The 27,978-nt window shown below is 33.4% G+C and overlaps 3 protein-coding genes and 1 non-coding gene across 7 annotated transcripts; 1 reads left to right on the top strand and 3 right to left on the bottom strand.

Moving 5' to 3' along the window:
• The first annotated feature begins 82 nt into the window (after positions 1-82).
• Positions 83-6,404, top strand: LOC126653688 (probable NOT transcription complex subunit VIP2). 3 transcript variants are annotated; one of them, XM_050347630.2, is made up of 15 exons: positions 83-272; positions 635-765; positions 1,875-1,983; positions 2,279-2,457; positions 2,562-2,610; positions 2,725-2,943; positions 3,673-3,882; positions 3,979-4,074; positions 4,154-4,242; positions 4,322-4,501; positions 4,603-5,028; positions 5,122-5,174; positions 5,265-5,306; positions 5,995-6,139; positions 6,227-6,404. In XM_050347630.2, exons 2-15 carry the CDS (start codon positions 748-750, stop codon positions 6,284-6,286), a joined length of 1,875 nt encoding a protein of 624 aa, XP_050203587.1. In that variant the 5' UTR covers positions 83-272; positions 635-747; the 3' UTR covers positions 6,287-6,404. The 3 variants fall into 3 exon arrangements, with proteins under 3 accessions (XP_050203587.1, XP_050203582.1, XP_055959632.1); XM_050347625.2 differs by having other exon boundaries at positions 2,562-2,943; XM_056103657.1 differs by lacking the exons at positions 5,995-6,139; positions 6,227-6,404 and having other exon boundaries at positions 5,265-5,310.
• On the bottom strand, positions 1,903-1,983 carry LOC126666415 (small nucleolar RNA snoR35). Its single transcript, XR_007637916.1, has one exon. It is a non-coding gene; the product is annotated as a small nucleolar RNA snoR35 (small nucleolar RNA).
• A 914-nt stretch (positions 6,405-7,318) lies between the features above and the next one.
• Positions 7,319-12,077, bottom strand: LOC126653706 (probable LRR receptor-like serine/threonine-protein kinase At1g05700). The gene is made up of 8 exons (XM_050347637.2): positions 11,785-12,077; positions 11,161-11,695; positions 10,583-11,052; positions 9,483-9,615; positions 9,317-9,385; positions 9,164-9,235; positions 8,728-8,799; positions 7,319-8,298 (listed from the first exon to the last, which is right to left on the bottom strand). Exons 1-8 carry the CDS (start codon positions 11,843-11,845, stop codon positions 7,782-7,784), a joined length of 1,929 nt encoding a protein of 642 aa, XP_050203594.1. The 5' UTR covers positions 11,846-12,077; the 3' UTR covers positions 7,319-7,781.
• Positions 12,078-18,323: 6,246 nt separating this feature from the next.
• LOC126661569 (E3 UFM1-protein ligase 1 homolog) lies at positions 18,324-26,514 on the bottom strand. Of its 2 annotated transcripts, XR_007635681.2 has the most exons (21): positions 26,194-26,514; positions 25,607-25,918; positions 25,264-25,530; positions 24,593-24,640; positions 24,332-24,397; positions 24,067-24,170; positions 23,189-23,282; positions 23,020-23,076; positions 22,125-22,521; positions 21,867-22,021; positions 21,639-21,704; positions 21,465-21,533; positions 21,284-21,376; positions 21,136-21,201; positions 20,481-20,527; positions 20,286-20,349; positions 19,911-19,988; positions 19,741-19,803; positions 19,405-19,497; positions 18,752-18,916; positions 18,324-18,662 (listed from the first exon to the last, which is right to left on the bottom strand). XR_007635681.2 is itself a non-coding variant. In XM_050355429.2 (20 exons), exons 1-20 carry the CDS (start codon positions 26,365-26,367, stop codon positions 18,824-18,826), a joined length of 2,406 nt encoding a protein of 801 aa, XP_050211386.1. In that variant the 5' UTR covers positions 26,368-26,514; the 3' UTR covers positions 18,324-18,823. The 2 variants fall into 2 exon arrangements, 1 of the variants encoding a protein (XP_050211386.1); XM_050355429.2 differs by having other exon boundaries at positions 18,324-18,916.
• Between the last annotated feature and the right edge of the window lie 1,464 nt (positions 26,515-27,978).

The following is a 27,978-nucleotide window of genomic DNA, read 5'->3' as shown; positions in this document are numbered from 1 at the left end:
AATTAAGATAGTCACGGCCGGATACAATCTTAACTTGTATTTATCAAAATCATAAATTAAATTAATAAAAAAAGAACATTATTTCTGCACTACTACTAGCACAACTTTCAATTTCTCTATCGCTTGGTTTCGTTTTTAGGGCAAATTAAAAATTTTAAAACCCCCCCAAAAATTGGCTTCTTTTTGACTCTCAAACCCAAACCCGAACCCACACAAAAGATCTAATTTAGCAATTTTATATATTATTTACCCAATCGCTCATCTTATTTCAGGTACTTCGATCTCCATCTTCCCTCTCTTAAACTTTATTTTCAATTTTTGTTTTCCATTATTATGTAAGCTCGCATTTAGGGTTTTTGGGATTTATTTTTTTAAGAATTAACTGGATTTGATTTTTAAGTTTTTGTGGTAATGTAATATAAGAAAATTCGGATACTGTTTGGTTTGGTGTTTTTAGCTTTATGTTTTGTAATTTAATTTATGTTTAGTAGCTTAAGATTAATTATTCGGTAATTAAATGTACAGAAAATTTGTTTGACAAAATTTGGTTAAACGTAGACTGAGTTAAGTGATTTTTATGTGGGTTTTGAAGTTTGTTTGACAAAATTTTGTTGCTGTTATTTTCTGGATGCAGGGCAAGATACTGTGGAAAGAGTTTTTTTACCAGTCTATACCTTTGATTGAAGACGAAATACAGCTGCTTCTAAGCGAGGAATGATCTTTCCTTAACCTTTTGACGTTTATGCAATGTCGGGGTTACTTAATGTATTTATGCTCTTCTCTATAAATGCTTTGTTTTATTTGCATAAGTCTATTAATTTAGGCTAGGTAGCACGAACACGGGAACGGGACACTTGGACACAAATACCGTTAAACAGTGTACTTTTAAGGTTTCCTATATAGAAAATGAAGTTTCATGCCTGAAACGCCGAATTTTCAACGGGAAACGTTGATTGAATGAAGTGTTCGTGCTACTTAGAGTTAAGGTCGTTTTGTTACTTCTGGTTTTATTAATAAGAAGACTTTCTTTAGGGGGAGGTACTATTTATTCATCAATTAGACTCAATTTTTTTAGTTTGTCGCTGAATTCTGAAAGACGTTAATGCACGTTGTTATGATGCTGATGGGTTTTTGTTAGAATTTATATGTGGCATCTTAAGCATGCATATTTTTTTCATTACAAATTTTGCGACTTAGTATGCAGTGTCCGTGAGTGACTGATGTGCATCAGTGAGGAAATGTGTGATTCTGTGCTTGATTTTGAAGCAATTTGTTATTTCCAATTTTCTGTTGGACTTAATTTTAGATGATTGAAGATCTTTTTATTTGCTTAAATTCTGGTTGTTTGCATCAAATGAAAGAATTTACTAGGTACTCATAACTTATAGATATTGATTTTATACATTTTGAAATGTACACCGAGTTCATGATTAGAGAACTATTTTTAAAAACCTTTTCTTGATTTCTAAAATGTAAACTATAATGTAACTTTAAAATGCATCATTTAGAGAACTTGGTCAAACATAATTTTTCCTACACCAATACAACTTTATATCTTAAACCATGCCCTTTTTGCTAAAAGCTATATTAGATTTTGTATTTGTTAAGTTTCTAGTCAAAATGATTTGCACTGTTCTATAAGATCCAGGAATAATGTAGGGAGATGAAGAAGTGAATAAACCCTTTAAGATCTCTACCTTGTTATTGCAAATTTTCTTAGATTTCTTGTCCTTGATGGAAGCTTCTATCCCTTGTTGTTGTTTCGTTTTTCTGTCATTTTGTTTTGGAGATTTAAATTAATCATTCGGTTTTGGGTTGTCCTCTTTGGTACATCATATCAGTTTGTACTGAAGTTTTTCGCGCTTTTGCTGCAGTCTTCTCTAAACAGTTCTGCATCAAATCTTCCAGACAGTACTGGACGTTCTTTTGCTTCATCTTTCTCTGGCCAGTCTGGTGCAGCATCACCTGTTTTTCATCATACTGGTGAGCAGAATTAGGGTCTGTTTGAGATAGATGTTTGGGGTCAGAAAAGCACTTTCAGAAATGTTTCAAATAATTGTTTGTTTTTTTACTAAAAATTACAAATCTTCTCTTTGGGAAAAGGAAAACGTCAATTTACTGCTTTTCTCAAACATCAGTTTTCAAACTCAAAATAGTTAATTTTTTTTCTTTGAAAAGCACTTTTCTCTAATTAATTACCAAACACCCGGTTGATAGATGTGCTATAGCTTCATTGCATATTCTTTGTGTGTGTCTGTAATTGTGAGTTTACTTGCAGGAACCCTTCAAGGGCTGCATAATATCCATGGGAGCTTTAATGTCCCCAACATGCCAGGTACTTTAACATCAAGAAACTCTTCACTCAATAATGTTCCTTCTGGTGGTGTTCAACAACCTACTGGGAGCCTCTCTAGCGGGCGGTTTGCATCCAATAATATGCCTGTTGCTCTTTCTCAGGTACTTATAGTATGATGTGAATTGGTGAATGTAGTGAACTAGGAAGCAAATGTCTTTTTTCGATGGTCGACATTATATTGTTTTCCATGCTATGAACTTTGCAGTTATCGCACGGAAGCTCTCATGGCCATTCAGGAGTTGGGAACAGAGGAGGTATAAGTGTTGTAGGAAATCCTGGATTTAGTAATAATACAAATGGAGTTGGTGCTTCTATTCCTGGAATTCTTCCAACCTCTGCTGGAATTGGTAACCGGAATGTTGTTCCAGGATTGGGAGTATCCCCGATTTTGGGAAATGCAGGTCCTCGTATCACAAGTTCAATGGGTAACATGGTTGGTGGGGGAAACATAGGAAGGAGCATAAGCTCGGGAGCAGGATTGTCTGTTCCTGCTCTGGCATCTCGACTAAATCTAACTGCAAATAGTGGATCTGGAAGTTTAAGTATGCAGGGACAAAATCGATTAATGACGGGTGTTCTACCACAAGGTATTATAGTTTGAGGAAATTCAATTAGTGCCTTATATGTTGACTAAAATTAATTGGGATTCGGATAAGATTCACCAACCATTGTGCTGGCTTGGATATTCAGTTAATGCTTTGAAGCTTATATTGTTTTGAGATTGAACTTTTTCCACTATTAAATGATTGTTTTTTTGCTGAAATAACACTTTTGCTGAATGCTCCTGGAATATCTAATTGTTGCTATTTTGCCACCAAAGTTTTCATTACTGTGTTCCTTTATAGAGGAATTGGTAACTGTAATTTTATATCTTTGATAGGCTCCTGTTATTGTACCCTCCTTCAAGATCAATAAATACAATCCTGAATTTTGATATATACTTTAGTGACTACTGATTTATACACTGTAGTTTTGGAGGATAGTCGAGAAGTCTTTGAGTAGCTTATAGCATGCTTAAGTAGAATGTACTGTTATCTCTTTGTGTTACTTTCACATGATTAATTATTGGATTTAGTTGTTAGTTCTGTTATGGTTAATTTTATAAATATTCATGTCCGTGGGCTTTCTTTCTCGGGATACTGGTTTCCAGTGTGCATCATTGCTATAGAAGTCAATTTTTCCTATCATTTTTCACCTTTCTGACAGCTCGATGTCTCCATTTCTCTTTTCCTCCTTTCTTTTTGTGGATTTTAGTTGTAATTGCTTATTTAGTTTTGTCTACATTTACTTGTGTAAGTGACACATGTTGAATTCAGGATCTCCACAGGTAATTTCGATGCTGGGAAATTCTTATTCTAGTGCCGGTGGCCCACTTTCGCAAAACCATGTGCAAGCAGTGAACAATCTCAGCTCCATGGGGATGTTGAACGATATGAATGTTAATGATAATTCCCCCTTTGACATAAATGAATTCCCAGCGTTGAACAGTCGTCCTAATTCTGCTGGAGGGCCTCAAGGACAATTGGGTAATGAAACCTGAGTTTGTTATATGGCTTTTGGCTGTTTCTACTAGCTACTCTGATCTGTAATTGGGGTTTAATCACGAGGCACCAAATTTTCAGGTTCGTTGCGGAAACAAGGTCTTGGTCCTATTGTTCAACAAAATCAAGAATTTAGCATCCAGAATGAAGATTTTCCAGCATTGCCAGGATTTAAAGGTTCCTCGGTTTCTTTTGGATTTCTTATTTACTCTATTGCATAGTGTTTGTGTTGATCTTGACATTAGATTCTCTTCAGGTGGTAATGCTGATTATACAATGGATATACATCAGAAAGATCAACTGCATGATAGCACCATGTCAATGATGCAATCTCAGCACTTCCCTGTGAGTCGAGGTTTCTAAATTTGGTCACTTACATGTTACCTGTTATATTGTTCTTACGCTTTGTTGCTTCTCCCTGCAGATGAATAGGTCCGCTGGATTCAATTTGGGGGGCAATTTTCCATCTTATCGTCCGCAGCAGCAGCAACAACATGCTCCTGCTGTTAGTAGTAGCGGCATCTCGTTCTCATCTGCAAACAATCAAGATCTTCTTCATGGTTCAGACATTTTTCCGTCTTCACATTCATCCTATCACTCACAGGTGTGGAAATGTGTTGCTATAATTTACAGGAAATGTCCTTTTTCAGTTCTGAATTATTGGCATTTTATGATTTTTTAATTCATCTTTTGTCTATTATTCAGACAAATGGACCCCCAGGGATTGGATTGAGACCTCTAAACTCGCCAAATACAGTTTCAGGTATTGGATCATATGACCAGTTCCTCCAGCAGTATCAACAACACCAGAACCAGTCCCAGTTCCGACTACAGCAAATGTCCGCAGTTAATCAGCCATATAGGGATCAAGGCGTGAAATCTATGCAGGCAGCACAATCTGCTCCTGACCCATTTGGGTTACTTGGGTTGTTAAGTGTTATAAGGATGAGCGACCCTGATCTTACCTCCCTGGCTCTTGGAATTGATTTGACAACTCTTGGATTAAATTTGAATTCAACGGAAAATCTTCATAAGACGTTTGGCTCTCCATGGTCTGATGAGCCTGCTAAGGGCGATCCTGAATTTAACGTGCCACAATGCTATTATGCTAAACAACCTCCTCCTCTACATGTAAGTTTCTTTTTCTCTTTAATATATTTTTTTATTTAAAATGTATATTTGGCTTCTTCTTCCTGCTCTTACTACAGTTGGATATGGTTGCAGCAAGGCTACTTTTCAAAGTTCACAGTGGAAACTTTATTTTATATATTTTACAGGTTTGGTTTCTTGATTGAATGTGTTGCTTTTGTTCTAATTTTCATATTTAGACACTCACGTCTTCTCTCTTCTTGTTCCTGCACTTTCAGCATGCCTAAGGATGAGGCCCAGTTACATGCTGCTAATGAACTGTAAGCTCCCAGCCTCTGTTTGGTGTTTCCTTATTTCCATGTAGCCTCCTAAGAGTTTTATTATGCTGACATCTTTTAATCTGCATGGATTTGTCTCAAACAAGATTTTCTTTTTAATTTTTTTGACTCGTAGATCTATAATTTACTGTTGGCAAATGATTTTTTCTATCCCTAACTTCAACCATTTTGTCAAATGTTTCCCTACAAATAAATTTGGCTAGTCTGATCTGTCAATTTTGCGAATTGGGACAATTATATCTGGAGTATGTCTAGTATGACGTTGATTTACTTGATTGGTCAGCTAGAAAAGAGAAATGTCATAGTTTTGATTGAGCTGAGGTTTAGGAGTGTTTATCCCACACAACTGATGTGCCACGTCATTTTTACAACAAGCCAATAATCATTTGCGATAGGGAATCTTTATTCGTTGTTTATTTTTTTATCATTAAACATTTGCACATGGCTAACGCCTTATTGGTTTGTTGCACGAATGGCGTGGTGCAACAGGTCGAGGTTTAGATATAATTGTCCTTACCTGTAAACTTGATAGACCTGTACAATTTTTTTTAGAGATGTATTTGCAAAATCGAAGTTATGGCTAAAAAAATCATTTTGCATTATAGCTATAGGTACGAGGCTATTTTGATAATGATGATCGAAAACCTTTTTTTTTGGTTTGTTTTCGCAGTTATAACCGAGGTTGGTTTTATCACAAAGAGCACCGGTTATGGTTCATAAGAGTTGCTAATGTAGAGCCACTTGTTAAGTCAAATACGTATGAGAGAGGATCTTTCCACTGTTTCGATCCAAACACATTTGAAATAATCCGGAAGGTATAAGCTGGTTTACACTCTTAAGTCATTTGCATGTCTGAAATTTTTATTGCATTCTGACATCCTATACATTTGATATGAATTCAGGATAATTTTGTTGTTCATTACGAGGCATTGGAAAAAAGACCGGTTCTACCTCAACATTAACAACAATTTCCATTTACAATGTAAAGTTTCAGTTATGTACACTCATTCGTTAGAATGTCGGTCAGTTTGCAGCATTAATGGTACTCGACTTTATAATTTTTAGCAATTGTCTTGTCAATCTTGTTCTCTCTATTAAGTCATTTCTAGCAATATATCGCATATTAGTTGTTTTTTTTTACAAATAAATTCGCATTTTAGTTATTTAGAGATGAAATTTGAAAAAGCCAGATTAGTAACATCTTATTGCTTGTTCTCCATTTCTTGGGACAATCTGTGGTTTCCCGTTTTTGATCGACGACTACGAGATTATACTTCTGGGCACTTCTCTAGGTGGCATTTTCTGTACATGTTTTATCTACCAACTGGGATTTGAGTAGGCATATTCAGAGGAATTATGGCAGTGCCATTAATACCAAGGTTTTTAATTTTAATCAATTATTAGTGCACTGATTTTTACTCTTATAATAATTTTAGTTTCTTATGTTTAGACAAATTTTAGTTGTACTGTTCTGTGTACCATGTTCTGTGGATTCCGTATAATTATCCCATGCAACAGACGTGCCACATCATTTTACAACAAACTTCTTTTTTTCCTATTTAAATAATCAATATATGTTTAAAATAGGATTTCCATATTTATAAATGTGAGATTTGTTGTAAAATGACGTGGTTTATCGGTTATACATGGGAATTTTTTTTGTGATTTTGATTATATGTTATAGGCTTGTTCTACTTGCGATTATAAATGATTGTGGATTTTGAAAGTTATTCATTCAAAGCTTAATTATTTAAAATTACGAACTTAGTGTGTTTTGTAATTTTAACATGGACATTTAATTTTTGCAGTTTAATGCATGATCTATTTTTTTCGCATCCAAAATGCCGAACAATTTTCCATTAGAAAAATGATGTAGATACTGGAATATACAGTAAAAAAGTTGGTGTTTGATGTTGCTAAAGTTAAAAATCTATGTCAAAATTGCAAACACATTAAAATTTGTGATTGTTAAAGCAATTAAACTTTGGCTTAATCACAAAAAAACCCCCACTTTTTAGCCCCTTTTCAAATGCACCCTGACGTTGCAATTTTGTCATTTGCACCCTAATCCGCACCTTTGGTTTTCAATTCCACCCTCAAGTACTAAATTGATCTCTTTTTCATTTGAAAAAAGTTAAAATAAGTCATCCATTTTTAACTTTTTATGTGGAAAAGAGTTCAAACGAGTACTTTATAAGGGTTTTTATGAATTTTTTCCGAGTGAAAAAAGTCCAATTTAATTTTGAGGGTGGAATTGAAACCCAAAGGTGCGAATTAGGGTGCAACTGACAAAATTGCAACGTCAGGGTGCAACTGAAAAGGGGCTAAAAGGTGAGTTTTTTTGGTGATTAAGCCTTAAACTTTTATTCAATTTGCTCAAAAGTAAAACATGTGTATTCAAGTTGGCATATGAGTCTAGTACTTTAATTTTAATCATTGAAAAACGAATCCTATAAGTTATATTCTCCCATAAGCTCCTGAACTTCCATGTTGTCGAAGCAGCTCCTTGAGCTCTTCCTCGTCAATGTCTTGCGACACAGGCTGATGACTAGTAACGACAGCATTGACAGTGTCCGAAACATTAGCTTCTCCACTTGCTGCTCCTGCAGAAAACGCATTTTCTTGAATTATTAACAGATTTACTAAAGAACCATTTGGAGCCGCAGCTGTTATAACGATTGGTTCATCCTCCGTGGGATGTACTGGCTTGACCATTGCTGATGTGCTTATCGGCAATGCGGAAGAACTATCTTCTTGAGACTGAAGTTGTGCACTTGCGCCTGCAATGCCGCCTGTGATCTCCGTTTCTGGTGCTTGCCCTTGGCTCGACGACGGTTGCTTGTAATTGAAGACATATATTATGATTATCACTGCAATTACTAGTAGTATGCCTATTGGTATGCCAACGGCTAACCCAACTATAAGTGCTGAGTTCTTTTTCTTTCTTTGCTGCAGGTTTATGTTTCCATCTATGCTGAATGTATGACAAAAACAAGGATTTCAAATTAGGAATCAAACATTTTTCGTATGTTTCAATTTCGTACCAAGTCTTCAATTTGTATTTAAATGGTACGAAAAATTTAAATTTCATTTCAAGCAATGCTACTTATCGCATTTCAATATGATATGATGACCGAATAAGAATATGCTGCCCCGTCGGTTGCTATGTTTGTCATAATATCAGCGTAGCCTGATGTGGCATCTTACATTATCATACGCTCTTATCAATTGCCACATAAACTAATTTTATTTTAGTAAACAGTTTGACTTGAAATTAAAATTAAAATTAGAATTTTAGTATCATTTTAATATCAATTGAAGTTTACATACGAATCGAAGTTATGGTAGCAAGTGAAATATAGGGAAAATGTTTAGTATCACTGACTATTAACCCTCGACTTACTAGTAGGTGAGTTTGTTGTTGTTAGCAATACTCCGTGGAACATCTCCAGAAAAATCATTATCTCGAAGGTCACTAATTAAGACACAATAAAATATAAAAATGAATTAGTTCTTGGATTACAATTAGCTTTTTAAGTGATTTGCTTACGGAAAAAGCTATCATAAGTTTGTGGTGGATTCTTCAATGTGTCAATTTACTGTTGTGACGGAATTTTCCGTCATAACATCAAAAATTATGTGTGACACTCATTTTTGTGACGGCGGAAAATCTGTCATAAATTCATCATAGATGACAGTTTAGAACGGATTTCGCCGTCATTAATTTGTGATGGATTACATTTTCTGCGTTAGAATTATTTGTTACGCTTATTTTTGCGATAACCAAAAATACGTCACAAAACGCCTGTTTCTTTGTAGTGTGTGCCGTTATGACTTACAGTAAATTTAGATTAGGCAGATTTCCAAGGAAAACTGGAATTGGACCATCAAGGCTGTTGTTTGACAGATTTCTGATAAACAAATTACTATTAAAAAAAGAACAGAAAAATATTAATAAGTTTATTTAAACATGACAAGTATATATCACTCACATTGTTTCAAGCTCTTGCATTTTGCTGAAGTCAGGGAGAGGACCATTCAGACCATATCCTGTCAAATTTCTTCAAAAACAGCCCAAGAATATGATTCTGTTAAAAAAATGAAAAGATTTTATTCTACTTCAACATAATATTCAGTCAAAACAGGTAACTATAATACATTGAAGTCACCCTTGGCGGGTCAAAGCCGTCGCAGCTCAGCCATTGCCATACAGTATCACGCGGCAGACAGGGCTCGCCGCTCCATCCTTGTAGCTGCTCAAAGGAGTTGATGAGAACTGCTAAACCATCCACTGTTTCGACAAGAACTCACTTTAAGTTACAAAATATACAAGCAAAGGGTAATTCCGGTTCTTGAACTCGTGGAACGGAGACATTTAAGTCGATGAACAAGTAAAAGAAAACATCTAAGGACGAAATAAAGAAAAAATAGAATGTACAGAGACCTTAATTAGGATAGGTTTTTTTTTTAGACTTTAACTCCTATAAATAAATTCAGCGTACCACATGTACTTATGCGTTTTCAGAGCTCGTGAAAAACAACGGTGAAGATATTAAACACAAAATTGTTGGAATTAGTATAAGATATTAAACAAAAAATACAAACATGTTGAATTTACAATACAATATTAAATAAAAATATTTACACGGTTGCCCTCTATACGCTCTTAAAATAAAAGAGTTAGTGTGATTGAACTTATTCTAGAAAGTTGTAGGCTAAATTATCAAAATAGATTAAGTTACTAGAAAACAATAAATTACTGATGGAATTTCTTGACGAAAGTAAAATCCATCGCTAAATGATAATTTGCAACGATTTTAGTGACGCAATGCCAATAGATAAGAAATTTAACATTTCCGATGGCGCTAATAGATCAAGTCGGCAAATAAGGCGCCATTTTAGCGCCAATATTTACCGAACGGCTTTAGCGATGAATCCATCGGTAAATGTGGCGTGCTGTGAGCTCCAAAAAGTGTGAGGGGGGTAATTACCGACCACCATAAATATCAGTCGGTAATTACCAACAGCCACTTACGTCCATCAAGAATATTTTGGTAATCCGGTGACAAATATTTCCCGTTCTATTGGTAATCCGTCGGGAAATCTTTTTACCGAAACGGAATATTAGTATATTTCCAGACGGAAAATGTCTGCGATAGCTTGTTTTCTATTAGTGCTATATGACTCCAATCCACCTACTCAAAAAAGTTACAGATTAGGCTTATATGACAAGAACACAAGGCTAAAGAGTTGCTTACAATCATCCTGTGAAGTTCCGGCACCAACAAGCGGATCGGTCGCTGTATATACTTCAATTGCACTGATTATTGGGGGTAATGTGGATTCTAAAGTTGGAACTAGAGAAACAATCAATGAACCAAAAGATTGAGTATTTATCATATAGCCAGTGCAGTTTTTGTACTGTGGGGTAATAGTAAATTCAAGGGCATCATTCACATATAAATAAATGTTCCTAATAGCATTAGGATCTTGATCTATTTCTGTGAAATAAAAATCGACATGGTACAGGCGATTTGTTCCGTCGAATTCGAAAGGCGGAAAAATAATAGATTCTGTTGGAAGTTGAGACTGAACAGCTTGAATTATTGTCTCATCAGGAGGTTCATTAACAACTGTGTAGTCTAGGGTTGTGAAATTAGCTTGCACTGCAAGTAATCCTGATGGAGTTATCGGCTTCCAAATGCGATTTAATCGATCATTAGGATACCTGGAAATTAAAATTTACAGTATTGTTTATTAGTCATATGCAAAATTTTGTGGAATAGGATGCCTATAATAAAAGCTATAAAATTTAGAAGGTTTTTTAGTTTCTTACCCAAGAATCAAATCAGTGCCACCATAATTATAACGATAACCTATAATCCAGGCTCGATCTTTGCTCATGATAGAGTAAGAATCGTCCGGCATAGCCCAAGCTTCGAGCACGGAAATGAAAGGAAACTGCGTATCCTCGGTTCGTGCCAGACACACACTAATATTTTCGCCTTTGCTCTTGTACATTAGTTCATGAAAGACAGCTCCAGTCATAGAAGTCTCAACAGTAATCCACTTATTTCCATCAAACTCGAGATCAAAACTCGGTGGATTCGAGTTACCATCATAATCACCATAATGAAACATTGCTCGAATGAAGTACCTATCTGTTGTCGGAGCAGGCAGACTATAACAGTTCTTGTTCTGTTCTTTGAAAACGCGAAGTGTCTTCAATTGGTCTAATTTTGTCGGACTATCTGGCGAAATCTGTTTATTTTCGCCTGTTTTGATGAATCGGTCGTCTGTCTGCCAGAGAAGTCCGTTATCGACGTAGCTCCCGTCTGATCCGCAGTCAATTCTGACCCAATTTGTTATGTCTGATTATGTAGAAAAATGTACTGTCAGGAACTCAGGATTAATGAAGCAGGAATCAGAAATTTAGAAGTGTGAAAATTATATGACATACCTTGTGATGGATAAGTTTTGAAGAGAAACATAAGTAGTAGGAAGATTAAAAACTTTGCCATAATTCTGCTGGAATATCTTGAAGTGTGTCTGAAAGGACATATTAATTCAGAATCTACTGACTCTGTTCAGAAATTGAGATGAGAGTTGAAAAATAAAACGTTAGATGTAAGGATTTTTACATATATCTTGAATCTTGTAAGGACTCATTAGATATTATATTTAAAAATCATCTTCTGAGATTAGGTTAAAAACATTGTTCTCCATTGTATTCTGAAAAGTGTTTGGACTTTGTCTTTTCATACTCCTTTATTTTGATTTTGATAATCAACGTTCTAATCTTATTTTAAGTGTGTAGGATCACCTAGAATCACCCACGAGTCAATTCAGACCCTTCTATCGAAAATTGAGTTTTCGATTTTCATGCTGTCCAGTAGCATTTTCGCAACCGCGACATCTTAGTGTCACGGGCGCGACTATAGTCCTTCATGGGCGCGACATTCAAACCTGATCAAACCCTAGTCGACCGTTAGAAGAATCACAAGCGCAAAAGGTGTGTCATGGGCGCGTCTTTTGAAGACCGTTGGAGCTCAACTGATATATTTCTAAAGGCCCATTTGACATGTTGCACTAGCCGTTGGAGATTTTCCAACAAAGCACAAGTCGGGGGCACGACATGTATGTCACGGGCATGACATGCCAGTTTCCTACAAGTGACTTTTGTTTATTAGTGCTTTGCTTGTAGTTTACTCTGGGTATAATTATAAATTTATTCGCAATGTTACAAGATTAATGATTTATAAACTTTAAAACAACAAACTTTAATCTTTAAATCCATCTTTGTCTGTTATAGTTTTGGAGTAAATGTAAACTTCTAATCATTGTAAGTTAGAGTTTAACTTTGAAAATACTCAACACTTGTAAGTTAGAGATTAGGCAAAATAACATAGTTGGTATTTAGCTTGAAAGCACTAAGAAGTTAGTTTACAAAACTCTTTGTGAATCTTAATTAGTTGATTGTAAATCTCAATTTTTGATTGGATAGTGGAGTAGGATAGATTTGTAATCCGAACCACTCTAAACCCTTGTCTCAGTCTCCTAATCCCTTAAACTCTTTTTAAATTCTTATTTCTGCTAAAAAAAAAAAATCTTTCATTCAAGATCGAACACCAAAAGTTTTTCATATCCCATAGAAAATTACAAAAAGACATAGTATTATTTTTTCTTATATTTTAGTTTCGACTAATCACTCAAAAATACCCAACTTTTTTGATTTTTTTAGTTACGGCATAACCTTTTAAAAACATATAGTCTAATTTCAATAAGTACATTCTAATTGTAATCAACTAGACATATTTATATACTAGTGTCGCTTTACGTGTTTTACACGTGACTCGTAGTGTGACTCATCAAATTATCAAATAAAATTTGAAATAATATTATCTTATTAAATATTTAAAATTTTAATTGGTACTCAAATTTTATAATTATAGAAAATTTTAATAGATAATATAAATAGAAAATTAAAATAGTAGTTCATTGAAATAATTTACCTTATTTAAAATTTTATACGATTAAAAAATGATTAAAATAGTAATTATTAAATAGTCAAAGTAATATATTTTTATTACTACTCTAAACAATTATCTCAACATACTAGTTTATTTTAGTTAATACTCTAACTTATCTTGACATAGTAAATTATTTTAGTTAGTACTCTAATTTTAATGATTATCTTAATAGTTTTTAATTAATAATTAAATTTTATAAGTAAAAAGGACATTAACGTTAATGTCATGTCCATCCGTGCTTTTATATATAGTATAGATATAAGCCATATTTTTTGATTTTTTTTTTCATTTATAACCAGATTTAAACTTTTTCTATCGGCATTTTCTTATCAAATTAGGCTACAATTGACGAAAAAAAAAAAAGTTTGATCATAAATGAAGAAAATCAAAAACAATTGGCATTTTTTGAAAAAAAAATATATGAATAGTTGGCTACAAAAACATACTTATCAGAATTAAACGAAAATTAACATTTTAAGAGGTTGGATTATAAAAAAGGTAAATTTAAAAAAGTTCGATAATTTCAACTCATTAGACATTTTAGTTTCATGTAACTGAAACCCGGATATTTCAGGTATCTGTTACCTACATGTCAAGAAGAAAATGGTATTTAACATAATTTCAAGGTTTGATAGTAATTATCCCTCTACATTTTGTTGTAAATGAGAAAGAAAACAAAAATACCGAATAAATAAGACAAGAAATCTGTGGTTCTTAAAATTTCATGACAATTAATACTTAAGAATTTTGAAATTCATTTTGTCAATAATGGCAGTTAGTGTTTGGGCATGTGTGAATAATCCTAAGCTTATTTTATTGTTTTGAAAGCAATGTTTTGATGTTATCTGAGCAACATTGTGCAATGTCGCCATCATCTAACTAATTATATTAAGAATTAATATCAAAAAAATTCACGAAATTTACATGTTTTTTCATTTTAATCACGCAGTTTAAATTTTATCATTTTCATACACGAACTACCATTTTTTCCCAAATTCATACACGACGCTGAAGTGACTCCTTTATTGGTGTAAAATGACCTCCACCTCAGCAAATTACACCAATGGAATTGTGACACCTCAGCACCATGTATGAATTTGGGAAAAAGTGTTAGTTCATGTATGAAAATGACAAAATTTAAACTGCATGATTAAAATGAAAAACATATAAAATTCGTGATTTTTTTTGACATTATTCCTTATATTGATACATTTTTTCATTTATACAAAACAATACAAAGTAAAGTTCGGATATCAAAATGATACATTAAACAAAATTTGGATATTATGAGTATAATTAACCCAAGTTAAGTTTACAGACTAGCTCATAAAATGATACTACAACCTAAAGTTCGGGTATCATGAATTTCCACGTAATAGTCATCATGGCACTAAATCAAACAATTATGTTTTGAATACATTAAACACAACAATGAATTCATTAAAGGGTTTTTCCTGTTGTTTAAGAAAACAGTTTGTGCCTTTGAAGTGTGCGAGCGTGGCAGAGGTTATACCTCAAATTATAATTTTAAAAATAAATCAAGCGATTGTGGAAAGTTTTTAAAGGACGTAAAAAGTTTAATGATTCGTAAAGAAATCTCCTGAAAAACTTTAAAAATTAGCATAAAACTTCTGCAATTAAAAATCTAGAATTCGACACTGCAAATGAAACTAGGACTGAAAGTAATGTCGAAAACAAAAGATTGAATATAAGAAAACTGTAAACTGCGTACAAAAGATTTCATAAAATAAAAGTATTTGGTGGTGATAATCTCCTGAGAGTATTGATTTTTTGTTGAAATTGTCTGGGATTGTAATCGTTGTCTTCTTCTTCATTTTATAGCGCCTGTAGAAACTACCAGATGATAACTGCCCACTTCTCACTCCCACTTCTCCATTTCTAAAAGAAAAAATGTTGGCTTTCTTTATCTATTTAAACTGCCGCTTTCAAGAAAACTGTCAGCACGTGAGATCTTGGGCTTATAGCAACTTGGAGATCTTAGCTTCTGGTCAATTAAAATTCTGACAAAAATATCTTTGGGCTTCTGGCCAATTACACATGGTTTACTCTTTTGAGGATGAATTTGGTCTTTATAGATCTTCTGAAGAATTATTTCTGAGCTTCTGTTTTGAGCTTTTGGCTAAATCTCTAGAATTAGCTTCTGGATAAATCTCTGAAATTAGCTTCCGGCCAAACATCTAGAGTTAACTTCTAGCCAAACCTCTGGAGTTAGCTTTTGGTCAAACCTCTGAAATTAGCTTTTGGCCAAATCTCTAGAGTTAGATTCTGGCCAAACCTCTAAAGTTAGCTTATAACCAAACCTCCAGAGTTAGCTTCTGAGCATCTTAATCACGGTGGCCTTTCTATTGAGAAGAAAATGGGCTTTATGGGCCTTCATGCCACATTTTTAATTGAGGATTTTGCACAAAATACCCCTTTTTTAAAAAATATTTGCAAAAATACTCTGTTTTTTGAAAAATTATTTTTTTACCTTTTTTTTAAGATTTATTTTTTTACTCCGAAATTTATTTTTTTACTCTGAAATTTTTTGTAAAAATACTCCATTTTTTTTAAACTGTTTGAAATTGTATTATAAACGGTTTCGAAAATGTCTACTTTAAAAAAAATTGAAACCTTTTGAAACTGTAATTGAAACTATTTTTTAAAACAGTTTCAAATTATTTTTTAAGAAACGGTTATAAACTCACTAGCTTAGGCTCTGACCCGAGTAGCATGGGGCACGAGAGAGATACCACGTAGAGAAACGCTTGAATTTTTGTCCTAAGTGACAAGTAGCTATATACGTATTTATAACTTTGATTTGAAAGTATCAATAGATACTGTCGAAGAACAATCGGGGCCCTCCCTTCACCACCCCCATGGGGATGGTCTACAGGGTTCAGTTTGAAACCCAATTAAAAACCGTCTTTAAAACGGTTTATAAATGTTTTAAATTTTATTTTATTTCCTGAAATCGTTTGAAACTATTAAAAACTGTATATGAAACATTTTGTAAAATAGTTTCAACTTATTTTTTAAAAAACAGTTATAAACCGTTTGAAACCCAATTAGAAACTGTCTTCGAAACTCTATTAGAAACTGAATTTGAAATATTTTTGTGTTTTTTTAAACTGTTTGCAACTACGGAGTAAAAAAATAAAATGCGGAATAAAAAAATAAATATTTAAATTTTTTAGGTACATTAATAAATTTTCAATTTTTGAGGTGTTTTTGACAAATATTTATAGTTTTTAAGGTATTTTTGTAAATCACCCTTTTTAATTTTGGCGTAACAAGTAGTAATCATTTTTTTATTGATTTCAGAAAGAAAAAAATCCGGATTGGGTTCATCCCTGTAAATAGTAAGTAATCGGGTACAATTTTGGGATCCTCATTTCGGTCAACCGGCCATGAAAGCTTTTACTCGAGGGGGTGCGCCTGTTTACAAATTAATATACAAATTTTATTTGTAATTACAACACGAACTTTGAAACTTGGTATATTAGTACACCAACTTTCAGTTTTTTTGGCAAATTAGTACACCGACCAATTATGCAACAATATGTGGTTGTATATTATAATGTACACGTTAGTGTTTTTCTAGTATGGTGTACCAATTTGCCAAAAAATAAAAGTTGGTGTATCAATATGCCAAGTTTTAAAATTCGTATTGTAATTGCAAATCATAGTAAAGTTCGTATATTAATTTATAATTAACCCTTTATTAAAGGATGTTGATGTGCCATATATGTGTTCAGGTTCCGGAGAATAATTTCGGAACTGCAATTGTCAAATTTAAAAATGATATATTATTATTTGTCAACTTTTAGAAGGGGTATTTAGATTGCAATTATTAAAAATATGAGGATCTTTTTAGCAAATAACCCTAAAATTTCTTTATAAAAAAATTGAATTTATAATTCTCAATATTAACTTTAATTTTTATGTTATTTAGGTCGCAGTTACGAGTAAAACTTCAAAAATGCGACAGAATTAGAAAATGAAGTATGAAAAATTAAAGAAGAAAAATAATTAGTTATAGAAGAAAATAGTAGGACGGGAATAAAAAAGTTTAATCATTCAAAATATTTCATCTTTCTAAATTTTTTTATTTATTATCAAAACTTTTAAAATCATCAATATTAACCTATTTTTTAAATTTTTAATTTCATAGTATGATCTTAATCACCATTTTTAACTACATATTGCACCATAATATTCCACTTTATCTTTTTACCATCAAGAATTCTAAACATGAATGATATTTGAAATTTATTCTACTCCGAATAAAACAAATGGTGCCACAATTAAAATTGAAAATTGAGAAAGGTTAAAAATTTGGACTAAAAATAAAAAAGTTGAAGTATTTTTCAATAATTATGCTTAAAAATGGTAAATTCATAGAATTTGAGATATTTTTGTGGCCATTTCTAATTGCATTACCACTCAGGCGTGGATTTTATTTTCATATATATTACAGCAATGAAGAAATAGGTGTGCATCGGTTGATTTAGTCACAAAACCAAATTAACTGTAATTGAACTCTTCCGTTTTTTATAACCGTAACGTAACTGAACCATAATTGAACCGAAAAAATTATTCAATTCGGTCAGTTATTTCAATTAACTTAATAATTGAATTTCAATAAAATTATTAAAAAAAATTAGAAGTTAGTTAAAATAAAATAATTAATTTTGGTATTAATTTGTAATTATATACAAATTTAGGGGGAAAATTATAAAATAATATAATGTGTGTATATAATTCAGTTGATACCAAGAACAGAAATCAATTAACTATATTTTTTAAAATTATTAACCTTAGCCGAATCAAATTAACAAAAAATCAAATGAAACTAAATTAAAATTTCAATTTGATTCTCAGTTAATTTGATTATACTTGAATAGTTTACAACCCTAGTTGTGACATCAGATGAATCATTCACTAGCTCATTCATTAAATCTACTACTACAGAAAAAAATAAAAGCTTTTAATTTTCTTTTATCTTAGTTGTATGCACTTCAATTTTTGTCATTTGCGGAATATTTCAGGAACAATGTTCTATAAATATACCATATCATCAAAAAGGGTGAAAAACATGCTAAATGCTTCAATGGTATGTTTCTCTTTAATCAACTTAAACTGCCTAGTTGAAGCTTACCTGTTACGTCAACTTCGACCATTGTGATGATCAACTTCCAGCATGGGTGCACGGCGAAACTCAACCCAAATATGATGCTAACTGTCCGAACAAAAAACCATCCAATTCTGCACGTGCTTGCACAGAGTTGCAGAACAACATCCATCGCTGCTTTTCAGAAATAAAAATATTACTATCAGAAATATATCCACTCACATTGGTGGAAACAGTTAGAACGAGATGAGCAGAGTTGTTGCCTTGTCAATGTCGATATTTTCACAGCTTCTACATACGTTCGGATAATTGAGATCATACTATGGCAAAAACAGTTAGGCTTTCAAAACCAGGCCTTTCAGTGGTGGGATTAGATTCTCAAGAAACTCCCTTTTGCTCAAAATTCTATCCGATGTACAGTCTTCTTCCTGAAACACAAGAAGAACGCTGTAAATTAACTAATCATCACCAGAAGATTGGAACTAATGAAGATTCACAGTTCACCATTTTTAACTGATTTGCTTCACCAATTAGACAGAGTAGTCATTATCTATGCACTATCAATGCCGTAGAAAATAAGTTTACCAGATAAAAGACACTATTATCTCCCAACTAAAAACTACGCATTTAACATATTTTCCATTAATAGGGAAGATTACGATCACCTAATGACATTAGGTTAAAGTTACAGTCTTCTACAAATGTCGTAAAAGATCACGGTTTTACGACATTTAGGTATTAGATAACCGAAACCTCCTCACAAATACAAAAGAACAATAATTTTTACCTAATCTCAGGAAGCTATAGTAATAATCCCAAATAAGTATGCCATAGCAAAAAAGTACATACAGATTTCGTAGCAAGCACGTGAACAATGGAAATTTTCCAAAATAACTACAATCATGTCTTTTCTCACCTCACCAGTTGAAGCAGAAACAAGTGATAACAGTGCAACTGTTGCACTTTGATAGTCCGTCAAGATCTTAAAGGCTGAATCATCTAGTTTGTCCTGAAAACATTACATGTCCGCCGAAACATTTAGTATGTAGAATTTGAAACATAATTACTTGTGTTATGCACCGGTCATCAAGTAATGGTGACTTATACATCAAATGCATGCAGAAATATCTTGCAGCATGATAGTCCTAGGAATTACTAATAGCAAAGAAAACTTGAACCAGCATTAGAAAAGGCCTGGTGTTCAAAACCACTTCCTTTCTTACTTATGCCAAATAGTGCATTACATACACACCTTCAAACGAGACACAGCAAAAGAAATAGCTCTTCCTGGCGCTTGAAGGGCTTTATTGTGAACCTATAAACAAGAAAATCCACATGTAAAAGTGGACAAACATAAAAGTTAATATGCAGTAGTGTAGAACGAAAGTTGCATTCAAATGCAAGCATGAACAAAAAGAGAACCTGAATATAGAGTAGGGAGACAACTTTAGGCAGCAGAGCAACTGGATCTGTTTCAGCAGCAACTTGAGCCGTCAAGTCCTGACAGTAAAAAAACAGGCATTGGTATGGTGTTCAAACATACTTCCTTGCTGATTAAACATCAAATGCTCATTTGAAAGAATACAAGCAAGAAAATAGGGAAACTGGATTGATTTCAAGAGACCAATAACCACAGGATTGCATTGCATAACCAGCATTCATTCTATTCAACGACAGACTGTTGGGCATAAAACAGCAGAATTGAACATCTACTTTAATAAACAAGAGAAGAAGACTTTCTGTGAATGACAACGAGTTGAAACCACTCTATGTAGAAGAGCTCACACTCACACATACCTTACGATATGAATGCAGAAGAGTTCTTTCCAATTTTTTGTCAAGCTTTTTCAAGACTAGCCCACTGAAATACAGTCCAAAAGGTAAATGCTAACGTCACACAACACACATAAACAGAGATTGTAGAAAAAACAACACAATCTACTGGGAAACTTAAGACTTGAAATAATACCAGATAAGATAAAATTAAAATACCTCTCCTCTGCCATTTCTCTCAGCGATGTCATGAATCCTTCCACCTCCTGGCACAGAAAATCAAATTGAATATTGCAGTTAATTCCAAAGTGAGATGTAATATCAGTTATCACTTAAACAGGTCATTTTTCATTTAACTAAGATTCAACCCCAAACCAGTTAAAGTTTGGTAATAGTGAACATTTCCTTCTTTCCACAGGTCTGATACTTCAGACGACCTAAGCTTACTACATAACGTTTGACAAGTTTCCTCTATGCCATCATTTCTCTAGAGCCATTAAAAATAGTCTAAACTATCAAATCAACTGAATGCATCCACTTAAAAAATAGATTTAAGGGTGTGTGACAACCCCAAAACCAAAAGCCTAAATATACTGCTGTATTTTATATTACAACTTTCCAATAAGAAGCAAGTACCAAAGTGGAAACTCAACAGACAAATTTATAAGTTCAGGGCTGAAAATAATATACTAAATTCAGGCACAACAAGAAAAAAAGTTGATGTTCTAAACTAAAATGAAGGGAAGTTCTAATATAAATGCTCCCCTTTCTCATTCCTCCATGCCCAATCAACTTCCAACCAAAAGGGAGAGGTTCAAATAGTTTACTGACAACTTCCAATGAACTATTTATCTAGTGAGATTTTCTTGTTTACCTTCCCTTCCAAAGCTTCTACTACTGCAACAGCTTTTTTCAAAAGAGATCCTGAGAAACTTTTTGCCTGCAATAAAAAAAAAGGATAGTATAATTTAATATCTGGTAAATCTCACATGAAAGTAAGTGGTGCAGCAAATAATTCATACTAGAGCACTTCTTTCTGCAGAATTAAGTGTGACAGATTCTGAACTCTGAGTCTCCTCAACTTCAATTCCATTCTTCAATTTATTGTGCTTGTCCTACATATACATTATGGGACCATAATTAACAACAGCATGTATCTTGATTTACTTAAATTAAATCAATGGCGATTTGAAAGAACGTTACCAAATTATAAAAGAGGGTATCTGCAATAGAAACAGCTAATGTTCTTAGTAAATGCCTGTGCAAAATAACCTGCAAGTCATTAAATAACTAGGTTTTACTAAGGTTTTCATCACAAAACAACCTCTTGGAATATTAGCATTTAGCACGATATGTTGAACTATTAGAAGAACTTACTGAAGTTGATTGGTCATCTTCAAACAAATCTAGTGCTTTTTCATACAGCTGCATATTTAAGAAAGACTGGAAACGGGAAAAAGACAAAATGCATGGTTTAGTAGGTGCCAGATTAGAAGTACGCACCACAGCTTGTATGTTATGTAATGTAGTAAATGTACTAAATTTGAAGAATGACAAATACTGTATGTTATCAACAGCAATAAGCCAATAATCATTGAGCCAAACCTCGTCAAGCTTCTTTTGCAAATTATCAAGCACACGTTTAATTTTCTCAGTGTTTTCTGTAAATAACGCCTTCTTTCGCTCCTTCAAAAAATTAATAAGCATAGGTCTCATATGGTTAGCTAAAGGTCTAAGGATTATCTGCAGATCTTCTACACCTGCAAGGTAGACCATTGCGCCCGTCATAAGTATAAATGAAGCTGATGGTAGTAATTTTTTTTTAAATTTGTAATAAATGAATGAGAATCAACATGAACAGACCTTGCTCTTCAAAATCAGGAGCAAGTGCAAGGATCTTTTGCATTACCCAATCTTCTGAAGGAACATTAAGGTTTTCATCTTGTGTCTTAGCCGAATCTTTCCTAGCTCCTGCTTTTGCATCTGAAACTTGAATAGAAGACGTGTCCTTGCCTTTTCTTTGGTTTTTCTTAGATTTTGTAGGAACATAGTCCTCATCATCAGCAACATCAATTGTTTTTGTTCCAACAAATTTTCCTTTTTTCCTCCTTTTCTCATTACCAGTTTCGTTTACTTGGCTAGACCTGCTGGACTCATTTCTAACTTTGACATCCTTACTTAGGTCGTCACATAGCACAACACCAGAAGAGCCTGAAAGACTAAAGGCATCCATCTCTTTTTCCATTTGATCATAGATGGACTGGCCATGTCAGGACAAGTTTACATACATTATACAAAGAACAAAAAAAAAAGATATTAGCCTATGTCAAAAATTTCAATAGTTTTGTGGTAAAAATGAATGCAATTCATCTGCATTTGTTTGCAAACTTTGGCAAATGGAGAGGGAAGAAGTGGGTTCAGTACTTCAGTTCAACTGATATTCAGAGAAGCTATTAAAGGGAACTTCCAATTCCAAAACAAAAAGGAAAACAATTTAACTAAGGGAAAAGCCATAAGCCCCGTGATAGAACTCTGGCTGTGAATTTTAAATCTATTTGACCTCTAGGTTCAAAATACAGGCTAGAAAAACCAGCTCTGACCTAATAAGGGTTCAGCAGGGACACAAAGTGCTCCCTGGGTAATGTGGAGACAGGGAGAAACGCTAGGTGCATATGTAAACAAGCTTCCCTTTCACAACTAAACACTGATGAACATAAATATTTTAGATGCATGTATAGCTCACAAAATCAATAATTACCTTGACAAAACCAGTACTGAAAATATATGAATCCCCTAGGATAAGTCCTTTATTACCCTAAAAAAAAAACAGACAGCAGTTATATAAATAATCTTCACAATTTATTCTCAAAAAAAAAGAAATCTTCACAACTTAGTACATAACAGTTATCAGCATAGAAAATTGTCACCTTGAGAATAGACTTAACAGAAGGACAAAGTGATAAAATCTTATATGCATCTTGAGGACCTAGCGAGGTGGGTAATACTGAAAGAGAATCAATCCTGAAATTAACATCAAATTACTCCACATAAGTGATACTGAAGTCTTCAAACATACGGCTTAGATCAAATACATTCTTCAAAGAGCTTTAATAAGCTATTAGGTAAAAAAAATGAAATCTTTCAAGAATTTTGCTATAGTTTTGAGACAAGTTATGACAGTACAATTGAACAAATAAAAAAATATAACAGTGATAACCAAATTTTTTCCTCTCTTGATTTTGCAAAGAAACAACGAGACCATATTAGTTCCATGGAGTAGCAGCCTAGTTAAAGCAAGAAGTGCAAGATAAATGGCTTAACCTATGAGACGAAGAAGCAAGTAACGCAGTACTATAACGGAAGACCTTGGAAAATGAAATGTTTGACAAGGATTTACTCCTAACATGCAATCCTAAAAAATGGCTTGGAAGCGTCCCCACAGGCATAGCCTAATGGAAGGGACACAGGAGCTGTAATTCAACCTGAGAGTCTCAAGTTTGATTCTCCCTCCCCTCATTGTAATAAAAAAAAGGCTTTGAAGCAGCTATAAATACAAAGTGACAAGGAGTCCCTGTCAGCATAATAATAATGTATGACTACAGACAAAAGGATGCCTATTATTGTCTAACTAGAAAAAAAAATATAACTCTACTGTCTTCCCTTCAGGCATCACTATTGTTCAAAAAATGATTAAAACAATCTGTATATTTATTAATATGTCAAATAAAAATGCATCATGGAATAATATTAATCAAGACAGTAACATTGGAACATAAAATACAGCAAATTATCACCATTGCCTTACCAGCTACCACGTTCAACAGCATCCTCGACAGAAGCATCCAACATCTCAATCAAGGACGGGTGAGCAAATGCAGTAACTAAAGGTATACCTTCAGGATACCTGGACTAAATTGGCCCACAGGACCACAACTTTGATTAGACAACTTGGAAAGCCATATCAAGTAAACAATTACAATTCACATCAACCCTATGAGGCTATGTCCCTCAGGAAACAAATGTAAATTGAACTTCAATATCATAAAATCAACAATGAACTCGATAAATACCTGTAAAAACTGAATAGGCTGGGAAATCCCAAGTTTATTCAGAGTGTCATAGCTGATAAAAGAATTCTGCACATAAGGAGAAACAATATACCATGAATTTTTGTCAGCTTTCCTCCCTTCCCCAAAAAGAAAAATACATCATACAAGAAAAAACTAAATAATTAACATCCTATTAAAGTTATATTGCATGAGAAACACACACTGTCTACAAAACAAGATAGCACAAACTCAAAAGTAAAAATGAGCACTGGGATTGCTAACCTGTGAAAAGAAAGAATCTACACACTCCTTCTGAGCAGTGGCAAAGACCTGTTGAAAAGTTAAACTTTGAGATAAGGACAAGCACTTACTATCTCATGCAATACTAAATTACCAATGGGCATATAAAATTTGAAGTATGCAACATGTTATCCGTCAACAGAATCTGACCAATTAATATAGTAATTAACAAGTCAAGGTTTCAGGAAATGACAAATGAAGACTACATGCATGCCGCAAGCCCTATCTACTCGTAGCATCTTGTTGGTGACACATGCGATCACCAAAAGAATAAGTTCATCCGTTCATACCTCTAAAATGCAAGGCCTGTTTTCTTATCATTTGTCTATTGAAAAAATGCAACCAAAATCTAACAGCAAGTGCGGCATCCAAAAAAATGTTCACAAGTCATGAAAAGTACTGATTCAGCAAAACCAGCAAAAGTGTACCACAAACAACAGTTGCATTTTGCAGAAAAGATAATAAATGCAATTGGGGTCTAATAAAAAAGAGAAGTAGCGACTTTTGATCCTTCAAACGTTAAAAGCTTACATATGACATACTGCAACAACTTTACAGATTTGGCACTATAGAGCACCGGAACGTTATGTCAAATAAGAACTTTGAAGCACGCACACACAATATTTAAAAGAATAAAAGAGAACATAACATACAGTTGGAGTCCAATGAACTCCTGCACGGAGTGATCCTAGAACCTCCCCTTCCTTGACAAGCCCATTAAACAAAGATTGAAAAAATGAACTTTCAACAACCACACCACTAGCTCCATCCATTTCCTGCAACAATTGCTGTAAAGTTCCCCATAGTAAAGACAAATTAGTAGGAACTGTAATACCCCTTGCAGCACCTCGAACCATGGCACTAACACGAGCAACATAAGCTGGCGTATACAACTGCCCTCCTTCAAGCCTACCTTTCACCTAAAATAAAATACAAAAACACTCATAAGACATGGCAGACAAAAGAACCACATTACACCAACGACGCAAAAGTTACCAATTTCCCGAGGCGAGCCTCTAACATAGAGGCAACCAATTCGGAGCCAATATTTAACTGAGCAGCAATTTCAGCCAAAGCAATTTGACTACATTCTTGAAGCCTCTCGTTAATTTCCTCAGCAACATTATCCCAGTAATCCTGTGATATAATTTCTCCTTGGATTAACATAAGACCCGGATCATCGGAAACCACTTGCTGAGCTTGCTTCTCAACATGATACAAATCAACCCCAATAACATCCGCAAGATCAATCAACGAAATACGCCCTAACTTCCTAATCTCCACCACAATTTCATTCCTCAATTGCTCCTACATTGTCAAAAAAACAACAGATAATTCAAGCCTATGTAAACTGATTACTGTAATTTACAAAATAATTAAGTGAAATGCAACGCGTTTGGTCAAAATTACTTACATTAATAATCTAAAACAGATAAATAAAACCTAAGTTCTTTGTATAAGCTGACTTTGACTACTAAAAAAATCAATTACAGTTTTTGTTGTTGTTGTTGTTGTTGTTGTTTCTTGCTACATTTTCTAGGCAACCAAACAGAGTGAGATTAAGAGAGAGAAAGAGGAATTACGGGAGTGATGTATTCTTTGCCGGAAACGGTGTGGAGAAGGTCGAAATCGATGATGTGAAGCTGGTGAAGTTTTTGAACCAATTCGACGACGTTTCGTTCTGATAATCTTATGCTTGATTTTGCTTGCTGTGCCGATTCGAATTGTCTTTGCAATTCTAGCAATTCTGCATCCATTTCTCTCTTCTTCTTCTTCTTCTTCTTCTTCTTCTTCTTCTTCTTCTTCAGTTCTATTGATGTGTGATCGTATATGCGATTCTCGTCTTCTTTTTTCTCAGAGGTTTTACAACGACACGAATCGGTTTTTTGCTGCAGCGATTTTGGTACTCATGTGATGGGCTTTTGTTGTGGACTGTAAAATGGGCTAACTCACTTTAGATTTTGAGGCCCACACAATCAAGCATAGTTGAAGATGAAAAAATTAGCCTACATACTGGCTTAGGCCCTTTTATTGTAAATAAAGTGCATTTGAACTTTTACGGTTGCCAATTTTATAATTTGAATTTTATAATTTTGATTTGCACAAAGATACTTTTCAAATTAGCAAAATACAACTACCCAAAATTGTAACCTCCCGCAATTCTTTTGCATGTTGCCATTTCCATTAGATTGTTCAGAGATTCTCCCCGGATTTAACTCCACAATCCCATTTACCAAATCTTTCCCATTTTAATTTGAATTTAGGTTGAACAAAATCCCATTTATCAAATCTTTCATTATATTCTCTCATTAACCAAATGTTTTCCATTTTAGTTTGAATTTAAGTTGAATTAGTTTTGAAATGCGAAAACTAGCGTTGGTACCAATCAATATCTTATGACGAAAACGGCTTTGATCCTCGTCTTCCTCCTCGTTGATCGGCTCATTAACTTGCTCTTCTGATGAGGAATCGGAGCCGTTAGAAAACGCTTCATCGTAGGATAGCTGCTGATTTGAGGGATTCCAAAGCCGATGTGAGTCTTAAAGGGATTTCCAAGCCGCCATTGAAAAATACTTCATCGTAGGATATCTGCTGATTTGAGGATAGCTGCTGATTTTAGTACGAGAACATTGGGTGATTTTTTCAGTAAACTGAAATTGTGCGTTTAAAACATGAAGTATTTTTTAGTATATCATTAGTAACCTGTTAGTATACCGTTGGCTAATCAAAATCATATTTTTAAGATTAAAAAAAAGTGAACCGTGATTTTTGTTTAAAAGTGAACTATGATTTTTAAATAAACGTTTACAAAATATTATCATTGATTTTGTTTAATATAATTTTCGAAAGATTTTAATTGATTTTATTTGAAAAGATCTTTAATTTCTTTTATGTTGGAAAGATCTTAATTGATTTCATTTGAAAAGATTTTAATTGAAAAGATCTTAATTTCTTTGGAAAGATTTTGATTTTTTATAACAGTTTCTTTCCTTATTTAATTGTTGACCGTATTTTTTAAAGTGAAAAATTATTTGCGCAAAATTTAAACTTTCTTTTTTTTCTCTAGTAAAATTTAGAATTTTTTTAACACATGTTGAGTATTTATTAATTTTTCTCTTTAAAGAAGAAAGAATTATGAGATCATCTTATTTTTAAAAACATTTACAAAATAATCACTAATTATAATATAATAAAATAGTTAATGTACTCAACAAAATATAACAACATGGATTCCAGTTATTTTTTATCTTATGCGATAGCCGGATTTTATTTACACCCCACATCACTTGCCAAATCACCAGCCATAAAGACTCAATTCAGCCTTCAACTTTACACATAATTTTTAAATAAAATTAATATCTTTTTTA

Source organism: Mercurialis annua, linkage group LG1-X, assembly GCF_937616625.2.
Source record: "Mercurialis annua linkage group LG1-X, ddMerAnnu1.2, whole genome shotgun sequence".
In the NCBI taxonomy this organism is placed as follows: domain Eukaryota; kingdom Viridiplantae; phylum Streptophyta; class Magnoliopsida; order Malpighiales; family Euphorbiaceae; genus Mercurialis; species Mercurialis annua.
This window is presented reverse-complemented; position numbering and strand designations above follow the sequence as displayed.